Source organism: Oryzias latipes, chromosome 16 (genome assembly GCF_002234675.1).
Source record: "Oryzias latipes chromosome 16, ASM223467v1".
Classification (NCBI taxonomy): Eukaryota; Metazoa; Chordata; class Actinopteri; order Beloniformes; family Adrianichthyidae; genus Oryzias; species Oryzias latipes.
Window position 1 is genome coordinate 28,687,993 of NC_019874.2, and position 14,579 is coordinate 28,702,571.

Sequence of the window (14,579 nt, forward strand, 5' to 3'; positions counted from 1 at the left end):
CAAAATGTGGAAAACACTGAAAATTTTAAATATATTGTTTTGAATTATTAACAAGAAATTAAAAGAATTATACCAACAACTCTGAAGGAACAGAAATGCTGATCTTTTTGGAAGTTTGGTTGGTTGATTGATGGATTAAATATTTGAAGCATGTGAACTCTTTAATCCACAGTCTGAGTGAAGGTTTATCTACATTCACACTGACAGCTTTGGTTCGGACTGATCCAGATCTGGTTTCCACTGATGATCCTTTTGGTTTGGCAGGTGTGAAAATTCACCAAATCCCTGGTTTAGACCAAACAGCAGAACTCTGGTCCTCTTGGGGACCAAGAGTCTCTCTTTAATTGCAGATGAACTCTGGTGCGTTTCACGGCAATCAGGCTTTCTATAGACCAAATGGAGCTTCATTTCTGTTTTGTCAAAAAAAAAAAAAAATGGGAGCATTTCAAACCACAAATCCTCCCTGCATCCTTTAAGTTTAACGGCTCTCCCTGCAGCTCACGTCACAGCGCCACAAATACACACCGCTTATCGCTCTGCCTATTCTTCTGCACACAGTGGCAGGAAGTCGTCCAGATTTCCGCAGAGCATTTAAAAAAAAAAAAAATAGAGCCAGAGCGCAAAGTGGGCAGGATAGTCACAGCCGGCGGTGCTGGTGACAGCATGACCGACTTCACTCAGAGCTGCTCTTAGATTCCGCTCAAAGTTCGGATCACCAAAGAACGCTGGTCCGGAGATCAGCGGCCGGTGGCGGCGGCCTGAGCTGCCTGAAGATGCTGTTCTTCAGGTGTTTTTTTCTGCTTGGACTCAGCTGCACGTGTCAGGGTGAGCCCTCTGCCTTTTTACTTTTAGGTTCATATTACAAAACCTGAAGCTTGTGGCTGCATAGTCAGTGTTTTCTGATACTGAAACATAAAAATAATGTTGAATAATTTTCTAAAATGTTAAAAACATACCTTTTCCAGTTAAAACGAGAGCTTTAAATTATATCACAAAGCGCAAAATTTCTTTTCCCCCCACAAATTTTTATCAATATTTTGGTTCAGATGGAGAATCTTTCATCCAAATTGACAAAAATTAAATTGCCGGATTCATGTGTCAGACTGGCGACCTGTCCAGGCAGTACTCTGCCTGCGCCCAGCGCCGTGACCTCGAGATCGACAAAACGGGTTTAGGAGATGAATGAGTGAATGTAAATTCACAGAAAAGTACATTTCTGTCTTTAACACCTTACACCTAACACCTAACCCTAACCCAATTAAAAAATTCCAAAACATGTTTCATTTCAGATTTTTCTTCCCCATATATCCTTTCGATTGTTTGGTCCCAGACACACCTGCCAAGCCCATTGTCCATCACATTCCTCGTTGCTTCGACGACGACCTTTGACCTTCATCAAGCTCCCGACCCACTTCATTTCCTGCCGCTATTCGCTTCTTTGGGACACTTCCTGTTTATGTCGGGCCAGTTTCCTGTCCCCCTTAGCAGGGCTGGACCAGGACCGAGCCTCTGTGCCTCGACCCGCATTGTTATGAAGGCTGCCAAGCGCTCTTGAACAATGAGGGGGATTGAGTTTTTGCTGGTGATAAAACTCGTTTCAAATCATCTTGAAACTCAATTGCCATATTAGTGAAGGATTTGTGCGTCTTTTAATTAAGGTTCACATCTATGTGGAGTTTGCCCTTATGCCACGAGGTATCTGACCTCGTTTTGGTCAATTTTCTTCTTTCTCTTTCCTCATCTGAGGGACTTTCAGATCTAATGTTTGATTTCAGATTCTCTTTGACAGAAATTTAAAGATTTACATCAATATGAAAATATATTAGTCTACGTACTTGCAATCTTCTATTTTTGGTTTTTGACATTTATGACACCTGTACTAAAAGACTCGGACTGTTTCCATGAAAATATGAGATTGAATCCAATGCAAATGTTAATGTAACTGTACCAGGGAAGAAGATTGGAATTAAAAATAAACAATGGAAGCCTAATTTGCTAGTTGAGCTAAAAAAAAACCTTCAAAGAAGAGTTGTATGGAGGAATTCCTTCAATTCATTCAAGGTTTCTCCATCCTCAATTGCTGATTGATCCCATTTTGGCCCAATGTGGGCCGTCACAGGTGAGGTTATCCAAGAAATCAAACCCACATGATGGGACTCACGGAATCATTTCTCCAGATAAAAACAGGGATGATGTTCTGTAAATGTGAGGAAAAAGGAAGGGAGTAACACGCAGACGAGGCCACAAGTCAAGCCGACGCTGACGACGTTCACCAATCCATGTTCTGACTCCCACAGCCGTGTCAGGTGACCCGTGGGGGCAGTGCCCGGCCAACCGGAAGTGCAAGGACAAGTTTGGAGACGGGTCATGTGACAGAGAGTGCATGGAGCCCGAGTGTCTGCGGGACGGCTTCGACTGCCTGAAGGACAGGGGTCACTGCAAGTAAAACACCTGTGATGCTCTGTTGTTCTTCACATGTTTGAAGCCACAAAAACAGATCTGCTGCTGCTGCTGCGTGTTCTTTACTGTTTCTTCTTGATGTTTGTCTTTGCACAGAACCCCAGTTTTTCTGCAAATATGAGACTTCTAGCAAGGATATTAAACCTTCAAAAAATGTGAAACGTTTTCTTGTTTTTAGCTGAACAGAAGCAAATCTTTTTTCTTCTTCTAGAAAATGCAAAAAAGTAAAAAAAAAATGTATCTAGGAAAGACTAAGACAGGTTGTAAATTTAGTTTTTTCATGATTTATTGAAGAGGATTACAGTAAAACAGTTTAACTATCTGTTGTATTTTCCTCTTAAGTGCACTACAAAACACGCAACTAAAAATAGATTAAAAGCATCAATGAAGTTGTACTGAAATAAATAAAATGACAAATAAGACCACTAAAAGAGTGTGGTACAAACAAAACAAACCAGGTGGAGAAGATTTGAGATTCACAAAACCCACTGTCAGGCACGGTGCTGGAGGTATTATGATTAGGACACAAACAGCTAAAAATCAAATATGAGACAGTTTAATGACAGACAGAGACAACTTAGGAGTATCGGCCATGCAAGAAACTGGTGAGAACTCATGGGGGAGATATTGAATAAAAGAAAATACTGGTATGTTTGTTAGGCTTGAATTTTAAAAATATGAAAATCTGTTTGTTTCAATAAAAATGAAATATAACAAAACCAACAAATAAGAAGTCACACTCAAGATTCTCCATTTATAAAATAGAGACATCAGCAAAAAAAAATTGTTACACTTGATTTGTCTTTTCGTAGAACTCATCATTAAATGTATATATTACATGAATATATTAAAATGTATTAATGTGACACCTTTTTTCTTTGAACCTTTAGTCATTTTACCAAAAGACTGGTGTGTTTTTGCTTGTTTACAATATTTCAAACCTAAATTTGATGCTACAGAAATGAGGATTTATTTGAGACAACATTGCGGTACAGGTTGTGTCTTGGGACTTGTTGGTGGCTGGGCCATGGGGCCCCCTCAGTGTCAGGGTCTTTTCAACACCCCGGCTGGGGTGTAGCTGAACCTGGAACAGGCAGCCGGTCTACAACAGCTTAATTTTAGAAGGAGAATGCTGCAAAGACCAGAAGATGTTCCACAAAGAAGTGTGAGCCAAAAAAAAATACTTTATTTCATCTGTAGTTTAGCATAAGGAGCTCTGAACATCGTACAGTACATTAAAAAGTCGAGGGTTCTACCCTGCATTTACGTAAAAGTCATAATATTAAGTTAGTCATTGATAAATGGGGCCTTAATGAAATTCATGCCTGAGTGGTTGTGTTTGTGTCTTCACACCGTGTCCTAATGGATCCCAGTCCAGGCCACACGGAGTACTGCCGCGCTTACTACGCCAGCGACCGCTGCGACCAGGGCTGCAACAATCCCGCCTGTGGGTGGGACGGCAGCGACTGCATCAAGCACCAGAGCCCCATGTGGGCCGCAGGCACCCTGCTCATTCACGCCAACATACCCAAGCAGAACGACTCCCTTCCCATCAGCCCCCTGCTGTGGGGCCTCAGCGTCCTCCTGCAGTCACCCCTAAAGCTTCGGGAATCCGTTCCCTTGGCCACCACCACCAACCTTTTTGACTTTGACTCCCAGGAGCTCTCCGATCTACTCACTCACTCCCCCCCGACAGACTCTAATGGGTGAGTAACCTTCGGTGGGGTTTTTGGTATGGGGATGACCCCCTTTTCTTTTACATTCCATCATCCACCTCAGCAGAACATAAACACTCACTCCAGCACAGGTGTCCTGCGTGACCAAATATAATGCTTCACATGTTTGTATGCAGAAGTATGTGAACTGTAGCTGCATTGTGTCCATGTTGACATGCTTGTATGTGAACACTTTTGGAGCCAACGGGTGCGTTTGTAACATCTGAGTGTGTGTGTGGACAGGCCCCGCCCCTTTTAGAACACCATTTACACATGACAGTAATGATTACAAACTTCCAGAAACTTTGTGATTCTACCCCCTTCTATAATCATCCTCCTATTTCCTTAACCCCCCCCCCCCCCACTTCTTTTTAACTTCCTTCTTTCTTCTTCCCTTTTCTACTTGTCCGTCCTGTCCAGCAATAAAAAACTGATACAAATATAATCAATATAAACAAAGTTTTTACAAAAGAGGTTTATACAAGTATACAACTCCTGTACCAGAAGAACCCCTGTTGTAACAGTAAAATCGGTTCAACACAAGACGCCTTCAGGTCTCATCTGTCTGCTCAGCTGTTGGACAGGACTTGTAGAAAAAAAGAGAGAGAAAAAAGACTGGGATCATCATCATCGCCACCAGCTTTTAGTATATTACACTAAAGTTAAAGAGGGTCAGGTAAAGGGTCAGGTAAGATCAACACTTAAGCTCTTTATTTTTGTTGGTCTTCTAGGCTCCTCCTTTTCGTCCAGGTGGACAACAGGCCGTGCTCCCGTTCCCCTTCTACCTGTTTCCCTTACACCACCGAGGCCGCCAGTTTCCTGCGAGCTGTGATGATGCTGAAGCCCCAAACCTTCCCCACCCTCCCGGAAATGAAGGCCATCATCAGTATTAGAGGAGTCCGGGAGGAAATAGGAAGCAGAGATGAGGAAGTCAAAGGTGGGCTATGGTTTCCTAACGCAAGCTGAAATGCATCCAAAGAAAATGTCATGAAACAACGTTGTGTTTCCAGTGTGTAGATCTGCTCTCCTCGTACAAAAATACCCAAGACAACCCCCAAAAAGCATAATTTTCAGTGCCTTTCAAGTTACTGAAGTCCCTCATGTTTGTTTTTTTGGGGGGGATTCATTTTTGTTGTTGCAGTCAATGAACCAAATCCCTCGTGGTTGTGGGCTGTGGTCGCCTTGGCTCTCGCTCTGCTGCTTCTGCTCCCCCTGGTGGTGTTTCTGGTGATGAGGAAGCTGAGGCAAAAGCAGGCAGAGGGGGTTGGTGGCATCAGGGTGAGGCGGCGGTCCAAAACCACCAATGAGGAGGAGGGCAAAGCGAAGACCTGGATACAGCACGCAACACACCAAGAACCACGAGTCAGATCCAGCAGGGACAAAGAGAAAATCAGTCTGAAGAAGAAGAAGAAGGCCAAGGAAGCGGAGAAAAAGAGAAGACGGGAGCCGTTGGGGGAGGACGCCATTCGAATGAGGTGAGAAGAGCTGCTAAAGCAGAAGCTGCTTAGACAACAGGTACATTCAAATGATAATTCAAATTAAAAAAAGGGAAGAAAACAAGGCTGGAAAGTCTCATTTTGGTTCTTATCAGCCTGGATGAAGGTAAAACAGTTTCTTCATGTCTGGAACTGATAGGTTTCAGTGTCAAAGTGGATTTTTACCGTTGTCTTGGTAACCACAGTCAAAATATTTTATCTCATTTAAATTTTTAGCCCTTTATGATGTTGTGTCAAACAAATTGTGTACAAACTGACAAAGATTTAACAGCAAAATCTAATTTACCACAAGAAAAACAATAAACACAAGTGATGAAAATGTTTTGAAGGCTCAATTTTCTAAATAATAAAATGTTTCATTGGGTAACCCTTTGACTTCCAGGATGAAGCTCATTTGCAAATAAGAAGGAACTGAAACCAATTGTCTTTTTACAAAGTCGCCACAAGCGAGTCAGTTTTCCATTAACTCCAAGGTACTGGGATGGATGGATGGATGGATGGATGGATGGATGGATGGATGGATGGATGGATGGATGGATGGATGGATGGATGGATGGATGGATGGATGGATAGATAGATAGATAGATAGATAGATAGATAGATAGATAGATAGATAGATAGATAGATAGATAGATAGATAGATAGATAGATAGATAGATAGATAGATAGATAGATAGATAGATAGATAGATAGATAGATAGATAGATAGATAGATAGATAGATAGATAGATAGATAGATAGATAGATAGATAGATAGATAGATAGATAGATAGATAGATAGATAGATAGATAGATAGATAGATAGATAGATAGATAGATAGATAGATAGATAGATAGATAGATAGATAGATAGATAGATAGATAGGACTTTTTTCATCCCACAATGGGGAAATTCTTTTGTCTGCAGTGGCAAAAGTGACATTCACCTTTGTTGCTGATTTTAACAAAAAAAATTGGTGGGAAATCTAGAAAAAGTAAATTAAAACTGCTGACCACGCCTTTAGAATAAGTTGATATGGAAATCTTTTGCAGTCTTGCAATTTTGTTGATTGTTTGTTGCGCAATTTTGGATATGTTTCCTTTATTTTTCACAGGGCATGTGTTCTGCATCCTGATTGACTGTAGACCTTGTCAATCATTCTCCTCTGTGCTGTGTCTCCTGTGCAGAATGGGTGCAGTTTATCAGATCTACATAAATCTTTAATCACAATCAGATCTTGGTTTTCACTCTGTAAAACTAGACTCATTTGTGAGTCCAAATGTTTGTACTTTTAGAGTTTAAATTAGAAAAGTATGAAATGTTAATTTCTGTGTATTAAGTGTGTAGTGACTGGGTTGTACAGCCTTAAAACATCTAGAATCCTACTATGTGGTTGTTTTAAGAACGTAATTCCTGTCATAAACAGGGAACACAGCTTAAAGCCCATAGTGAACACAACCCCTCGATAAAGAAGAAACCAGCTCAAAGGGCAGGTGAGCAGGTCAGAATGCATCAGGAGAGTTACTACTCTGTTTAAAATAATGTATTTTGTTGTCAGGTCTCTGAAAAGGAACCAGGACCCAGGCAGTGACACAGACTTCACCCAGAGTTCAATGGAAGACGTCAACATGAGATGCTCCAGGGGACTGGAGGATCCCTCCATCTGTGACCACCGGTCTCCGGAGCAGAGACACTTTGTGACTGGAGCTTCGCAGAGTCACCGACCGATGCAGTGTAAGGGAACTCCTGTGCTCTGTGCTCTCTATTCTGAAGCCCAGGGCAGAGCGTCTGAAAGCTGAAAATCAGAGCTGGCCAAACACTTTCAATTTATTTTTAATATTAAACAGAAATCGGTCTCAAAGTTCCTCTATACCTTTTTTTTTAAAGGCTGGAATAAAAAGGACTAATTAAGTAATAGCCGAAGAACTTCAAATGAAAACTTCCAAATGAGTATTGTTGTTTTTAGCTCCACCCAGAGGATGGGAAAGGAACGCCATGCCCCCACCTCTGCTCAGCCCCCCTCAGCAGGTCAGTTTGAGTTTAAAACAAAATCCAGACAGAACTAAATCAGACCCATAATGTTTTTTTTTCGCTTTGCCAGTCAGCAGAGTGGTGTGGGCCAGACGGGTCTGTGGTTCTGATCAGAGCCGTGCGAAGCGGGCTGGACAGAGTCGTCCTGGAACTGCTGCAAGCAGGAGTTCCGGTCAACAACACAGACCACACTGGTAACTGTTCCTCACCCGTTTCCCTGAGTTGTCCTTCAGCAGATGGCTTTAGGAGTCCAACCAGACTCTTCCTGAATTCAGAAATCCAGACAAACAAAACACGACTGATTTGAGAGTCCACAATTCACTTTGAGAGCAAAGGCTTTTACTGAAATCAAAGGAAGGACTTTACCAACACAGTTTTGATGAATCTAAAGTTAAAGTCTCATTAGTTGTCACACCCCTGGGGGAAATTTGTTCTCTGCATTTGATCAAGCCCCTGGGGGAGCGGTGAGCTGCAGAAACAGCCGCGCTCGGGAACCATTTGGTGGTTTAACCCCCCAATCCAATGCTGAATGTCTAGCAGGGAGACATTGAGTCTTTTGGTATGACTCAACTGTAGATTTGAACCCACGACCCTCCAGTCTCAGGGTGGACACTCTGTACTAGGCCACGAAGAAAGAGAGAAGCAGATGTCATGAATCTGAAGCTTTAATCTAAAACATAAAGGTTGTAAAAGGCCTTAAAGAAGAATCCTGACTGAGGTTTTTCGCATCTTTGTATTTTAAAAAAACTGTCTGCCTTGAAACTGAAACATTTTTGTGCCACCTATCCTAAAATATGTGACTTTGTGTTTTTGCACATCAGTTGCAGATGAAAGGAAGTGAAAAGCAAAAGTTAGACCACAGACAGCTGAAGAGGAACCAGCTGACTTTAAATTTAAAAAAAATATGAAAAAAAAAATTGTAAAAGGGTAACAAGAGAAGCAATTGCAACCAGAAAACCCAGGAATGCGAAGGACTCATCAACTCCAGAATGTCAAAAGATTTAGAAAAAAAAAGAAGTCCAATAACAAAGACCAACTCAGGATAGATAACCAAAAACACAAAAGACACATTGACTGAGAAAGCAGAGGAGACACCTCCTTAAATAGAAGTCTTAATGAGATGATTCCAGGCAGCTGTGACCAGGAGAACCCAGGGAGGGGTCGGACATCCAGGAGAAGTCACAGCCAACCTGCACAGAAATCATCAAATTTCACAAATTTCCAAAATGTATCCAAAAATCCTTTAAAAAAACTCTTTTGGTTAAAGTCAAAACTTTACATACATGTTTATCTTCAACAATTTATTGCTAGAAAATAATAGAACATTTAACTGTAAAAGAGTGTTTGATAAAAGCATATGCAGAGATGTAAAATGAGATGAAAAGTTAGAGCTCTGAGGGTCGAGGAGGAACTAAACCAGAGTGTGATCAAAGCACAAACTGACAAAACATGATATCAAGACCAATCTGACTTTGACTATGCAAAAAAATCAGGAAAATAAACTTTAAGGAATTGTAAATATTGGATAACAAGAAATGCAATAATCGATTTTTTAATAATTTGGGTTTTTAAAACTTTAAAATGAGAGATGAGAAACAAGTTTCACCAGTTTATCTGAAAAGTCTGAAAAAAAATGCTTTTCTTTCACGTTTCTTTTCTGATTGAAACAAAAAGGGAAATGTGATGCTTGATGAAAGTTCAAAGAACAAAAACAACTTTAATTCTGATGTTCTGATGCTCTAAGGTTGCATTCTCTCCTCCTCTTCAGCGATGACGGCGGATTTTCTGAAAAGGGGGGTGAAGGTTCTGGTGACTTACCCCATCTCTCTCGCGTCTTCTTTTTGTGTCCCTCTTCTCCTGTCCTCATCCTCTTCTACCTGTCCTCCTGCAGCTCCCCTTTTGTCCTCCTCTGACTCAGAGGAAAGTTAAGGTGACCTCCTCTTGCTGAAGCCTAGCTGTCCTCCTTCCACCCCTCTCATCTCCACCTGGCCTCATCTTCCTCATCTGGGCTCGTTGTGTTTTGGTTGTTCATTGGCTGACTTACTCCCTCCCTTCTTCCCCATGACCTCCCCTCCACTCACACTCTCTCTCAGGGAGATCCGCCCTGCACTGGGCATGCTCAGTGAACCACCTGTCTCTTGCACGGACCCTCATCCGTTATGGAGCTGCTGTGGACCTTCAGGACAACAAGGTGCTAAAGTTTTCTTCTCCCATTCAAGCTGAAAGCCAGTTCCCCTTTTTAGCGGTTTCAAATTAAAAATGGCTCATTTCAGGGAGAGACAGCCCTCTTCTTCTCCGCCCTCCACGGTTGCTACGATACCTCCAGGCTTCTCCTTCTTCACGGTGCCAACCCAGAGCTGCACGACCGCAGAGGGCGCCGTCCCATCGATGTGGCCAGAGAGGCCATGCAGCACCAGGTCCTGGAACTCCTCCTGGCTCACCAGATTCAGAGAGGGCCCGTCCCTGGCGACTCCACCGCTGAAATGATGTGGGAGGAACGCACGCTGATGTACCCGCCGTGGGTGGGGTCGCAGGGCCTGCCTGGAAGAAGTGCATCCTTCTCTGGGATTGTGGGACACAGAGACATGACCCCACCTCCCCAAACGTAAGATTTTAGACATGCTGACCTGTATTCTACAGTAACAACTTTGACAGAAACTGTTGAACAGTCTCAAGAAAAAATAAAGCCGCATGCCTGGTTGTATGTCCCTCAGGCGCAACCCGCCCCTCCCTCTCCCATTCTGCCCCTGCCACCATGTTCAGAGCTGTACATAGTATGGATTTATCTCCATAGCAACCATTTTAGTTTTGGGTCACCTGAGGGTGAAGAGCAAGTTTGTGTCATTTTTAGAAGAATTGGCAAAAGTACATTTTTGGATTTCCTTGGCAACAAACCTCTGCCCATATTCCTAATATATTCAAATCATATGTTGTGTTGTTTGGTTCATCTAACTAATATGTTACATTTTCTCACTATTCTAGTGAAAATTTGTTTTTGAGCAACAGGTAGACGCCACTTTTGCAAGCTTGCCATTCGAAGGCAGGTGCAAATCTCCAAACTATAAAAAAAAAATCTTTTTTCCTGAGGCGATTTAGTTTAAATCTGTATCTGCTGCTAAAGTTGATTTTTTACTTGTTGTCTACATGGGGGGGGGGGGTCGAAATGTTTTGATCAAAGGTGCAGGAAGAAAATAAATTGCAAAAACAATTTGGTCCTCATAATCCAAGACTACTGTGGGACAAAAAGACTATAAGTCTTGTTTCCTATACAAAATGATAAATATCTATCATTTCTGACCTGAACTTGTTCAACAATTCAGCGTTATAAGCAGTAAAGGCCACAAAAAGAACTTCAGAGGGCAAAAAACAAGAAGGAGATCGCATAAAAACATTTTTGGGAATGAATTTCAATGGTTTTTTTTATTGTGCATCAAATGTCAGTAAAAATGCATTATGGGTAAATACTGATGAACAAAGTCTATATTTCTTTTTGCTACAATAATCCAGAAGAACTCAAAAGTAAACCTCTTTGTTTTCAGCTTTTTTACTTATATCAGTTCATACAAGGTGCTTTACACTCTCATCCATTGAATCAGCTCACGGAGACACCCCCCCACCCCCCGATCTACATTTTTATAAAGCTGAAGTGGTTTCTTTTGCCACGGCGAGACCGGCTTTAAAAAATCAATCCATCATAGAAACAGAAGCTGTCTGACATGGGAACAAATCAAGAGTTAGAAATGTGCAAAAAGTGACTAATCTGAGACGATGCAAATAGTTTTTTACCAGAAATTGAGTCACAAGCTAAAACGCATCCAAACGCTTTCCAGTGGAAACGTTTGAGTGACTCTTAAAAACATGAAAATGGGTGAAAAAGCTGACACCTCCTGATCATTACTGCCAAAATGTGTCAAAAGTTGATTGATTAATTGAAAACCTTTTTGTCTCTTCAGTGATTGGTCGATAGGGCGGGTGCAGTACCCCAGCCCTCAAAACTGGCGTCCACAGCTCCACCAATCAGCGACGGCGCTTGTCCCTCCAAGAGTCATGGGCCGCTCCCCCCGGCCAATTAGCACCCTGCAGGAAGTGACCTCGGAAGACGAGGATCGAGACAGGCAGGACGTCGCCAGAGCCACCACGCCTCACTTCCTGTCGCCCCAGCCCGCCCCTCGACAGCGGTCCTTTTCCTGCACCCAGCATGCTTTGCAGCGCCGACCCAGCGCCCACCAGCCCGAACCCAATTATGTCATTGTGACAGACAGAACAGTCAACCAGCCGGTTGAAAGGGTGGTAGTCTCGCCCCCTCCCGCCGTCCAACCCGAGCCACAGCTGGTGGACAGTCCCAACAGACCAGATCCAGTCGTGGCGAGCTCGACCAACGGCGAGCAGAAGTCCAGAGGTGAAAGGTCAACCAACCCGGGTGACTCCACACAGACAGCCCTGTAGGACCCCCTGAACAGAACGTTCCTGCCAGGAAAACAGAGACGAGGAAGAATCCTAATTTCTGCATTTGTTCTTCATCCCTTCACTGATCTTCTTCCTCCTTTTTCCTCCTTTTTACTCTGAGCTTTTCTGCTTCTCCTGAGGAGTTGTGCTGTAAAGTCTCTTTGACTTTCACGAGATTTTCAGTCCTAACTTCTTTATTTTTAAAGGAACTCCATCAGGTTGTACAGAAGCTTACTTTCGTTTTCATGCAATAAAGAGACTTTTGAATGTGTTTGTTTCTTTGCAGTCTTGAAGTCTCTAAAACCAAACCTCTTTAGTGTTTTAAATCAAATTTTCAAGTTTAGCACAGAATTTCAAAAACATTAAAATCTGACACACAATATTCTCATGTTTTATTTGCCACCATGAGAAATGTTTAGAGAGAATATTTCAAATAAACCAAAAGAGTAAAAGTAAGGAATATTATCCCTGTCTCAGAGCGCTAATCTTTCAGCACTCTACGTTACGTGTGCAAAATGTTTTGATCGGATCAAAGATCGGATTAGAATTCAATCGTGTACATGGGCCTAGAAAACTTTCTCCGATTATAACAAACGTGGGCCACACTTTCGGTCAGAATAAATCCTTTGGGCATGCACAGTACTCTCTAAAATTCTGGAAGAGGAAATGAGTCCCGCTGTAAACAAGCCGAGCTGTCACACGAGATGATCTTCTAAACGTGCTTTTATTATTGTACGGTTATTATGAAGCGCATGTTCGCTCATCATTGTATTTTTAATCCGTGTGGTCAGTGCTTTTTCTGTTGAAGAACGGAGCCGGAAGAAGGGTTAGGAGTAGGCTAACATGTGCTAACAACAACATTTAGCTTTGGATGAACATAAAATCCATGCAGGAAATGCTGCAATCTGCATCTTGGCCGCACGTAAATACGTGGGAATAACATCAGCCTTTCTTTTATGGGGACACGACTGGAACCACGAATCCACGTGATTTGAAGGTTTCTAAGAACTGAGCAGCATTTCTGCTCTGAAAAGCTCACACACCGGCTTTTGGGCGGACCAAGCTCTGCTCGGAAACACAGTTCCACCGGTCAGACACGGTTCTCCTGAGTCCGGGAGCTCGTTCACCCAGAGCTGCGGGAAGCATTGCAGTCCGAAGCCTCCCACACAGAAAGCGCACACGTAACAAAGCATCCTCCCCTCCCCTCAAACACAAAGCTATAAGTCAGGCTGCTCTGCTCAAAGAGATGAGTCGCTCGGTCCACCGGCAGCCGCGCCCAGACCGCGCAGGGTCTGGACGTCGTCGGGGGGCACGAAGCACTCCTCCTCAGCACCCTCTCCCTTGGGAGAAGCAAGGAGCCCGCGGGGCGAGGGCAGATTGGAGCAGCCGGTCGGTCCTGTTTGCGCTCCAAAGCTTTCTCTGGAGCAAAACACGTCTATGCATGACGTTAAACCAGAGCAGTAGTGACACATGATCGGAATGAACCGTTTACATGCACAACAATCGGCTCAACAATTGCATAACCCACTTATCTCGATTGGAAAGAAGTTTTGATCCGAACGAGTCTGATTGGTGCAGAGTATTCTGATCAGCGTGTTTACATGACGCATTTTTCTTCCGATTAGGCGTGCATTCCGATTACTTTGGTCCACGTAAACACAGTTTGACTCAAAATAAAATGTCTCCAACGCCTGACCGTCTCTGCCTCTATGTCATCGGATCACCGCTGGTGAAGCCTTTAAAGCTTGAGGCCTGTTTTGTAGCTACTAGATCACTAGATCTTTTGAAGACTGGCATAGAGTGACTCAAAACCCCGGAAGAAAAGGTGGTTATAGGTTCGTGTATTGAAGACTTCAGTCTTTACTAAGGGTTTCGGATGTGGATGATCGCAGAGAGCACACTGGTCAAGTGTGTGTATTCTCCCAAGCAATGACAAACCAGAGGATAACCTTTTTCTGTTCCTTCTTTAATCTGGGTTTGGCTTTAAAGTCCAGCAAATGTATATTCCTGGTTTGGGTTTGTGTGTGTGTGGTTCTAAACACAGAATGAAGAAAACAAACAATACAATTATAATAAACCAAATTCAATAATAATAAGTCTTAATAATAACAACTTAGCCTGTTATATCTGCACAATACAAACATTCCACAAACCTCGATAGAATCAATACTTAAAATATTATACCAAGAAAACTTATGATAATTGTAAATAAATCCAATAAACTTCTAACCAAAACTAGCTTTGTTAAGTTAGCAGAAAATGTCCACACCAATAAACAACATATTTTACCCTAATATAAACACAAAAAATGGGCTCACCGCTCTCATGGACGCACACACGAGCTAATTAAACTGAACTGCTCTGGAAACTTCTCCATTTGCTCCTCTGTTCACCTCTGCTTACAAATTATGATTTTAGTAACTCAAAAAACGGAACAACGCCTCAAGCCAC

At 42.6% G+C, this 14,579-nt stretch overlaps 1 protein-coding gene across 1 annotated transcript; it reads left to right on the top strand.

The window, feature by feature from the left end:
• Positions 1-598: 598 nt before the first annotated feature.
• On the top strand, positions 599-12,399 carry LOC105356039 (neurogenic locus notch homolog protein 1). The gene is made up of 11 exons (XM_023964339.1): positions 599-825; positions 2,298-2,442; positions 3,834-4,166; positions 4,907-5,112; positions 5,317-5,650; positions 7,210-7,385; positions 7,618-7,679; positions 7,753-7,876; positions 9,776-9,873; positions 9,956-10,287; positions 11,636-12,399. The coding sequence occupies exons 1-11, from the start codon at positions 774-776 to the stop codon at positions 12,126-12,128; spliced, it is 2,355 nt and encodes a 784-aa protein (XP_023820107.1). The 5' UTR covers positions 599-773; the 3' UTR covers positions 12,129-12,399.
• The last annotated feature ends 2,180 nt before the right edge of the window (positions 12,400-14,579 follow it).

Excerpts from the sequence above, each read along its gene's own strand:
- LOC105356039 (XM_023964339.1), top strand. The coding sequence starts at position 774 with ATGCTGTTCTTCAGGTGTTTTTTTCTGCTTGGACTCAGCTGCACGTGT. Across the intron at positions 5,651-7,209 it reads GAGGACGCCATTCGAATGAG|GTCTCTGAAAAGGAACCAGG; the intron begins GTGAGAAGAGCT and ends TTTTGTTGTCAG. Across the intron at positions 7,386-7,617 it reads GAGTCACCGACCGATGCAGT|CTCCACCCAGAGGATGGGAA; the intron begins GTAAGGGAACTC and ends TGTTGTTTTTAG.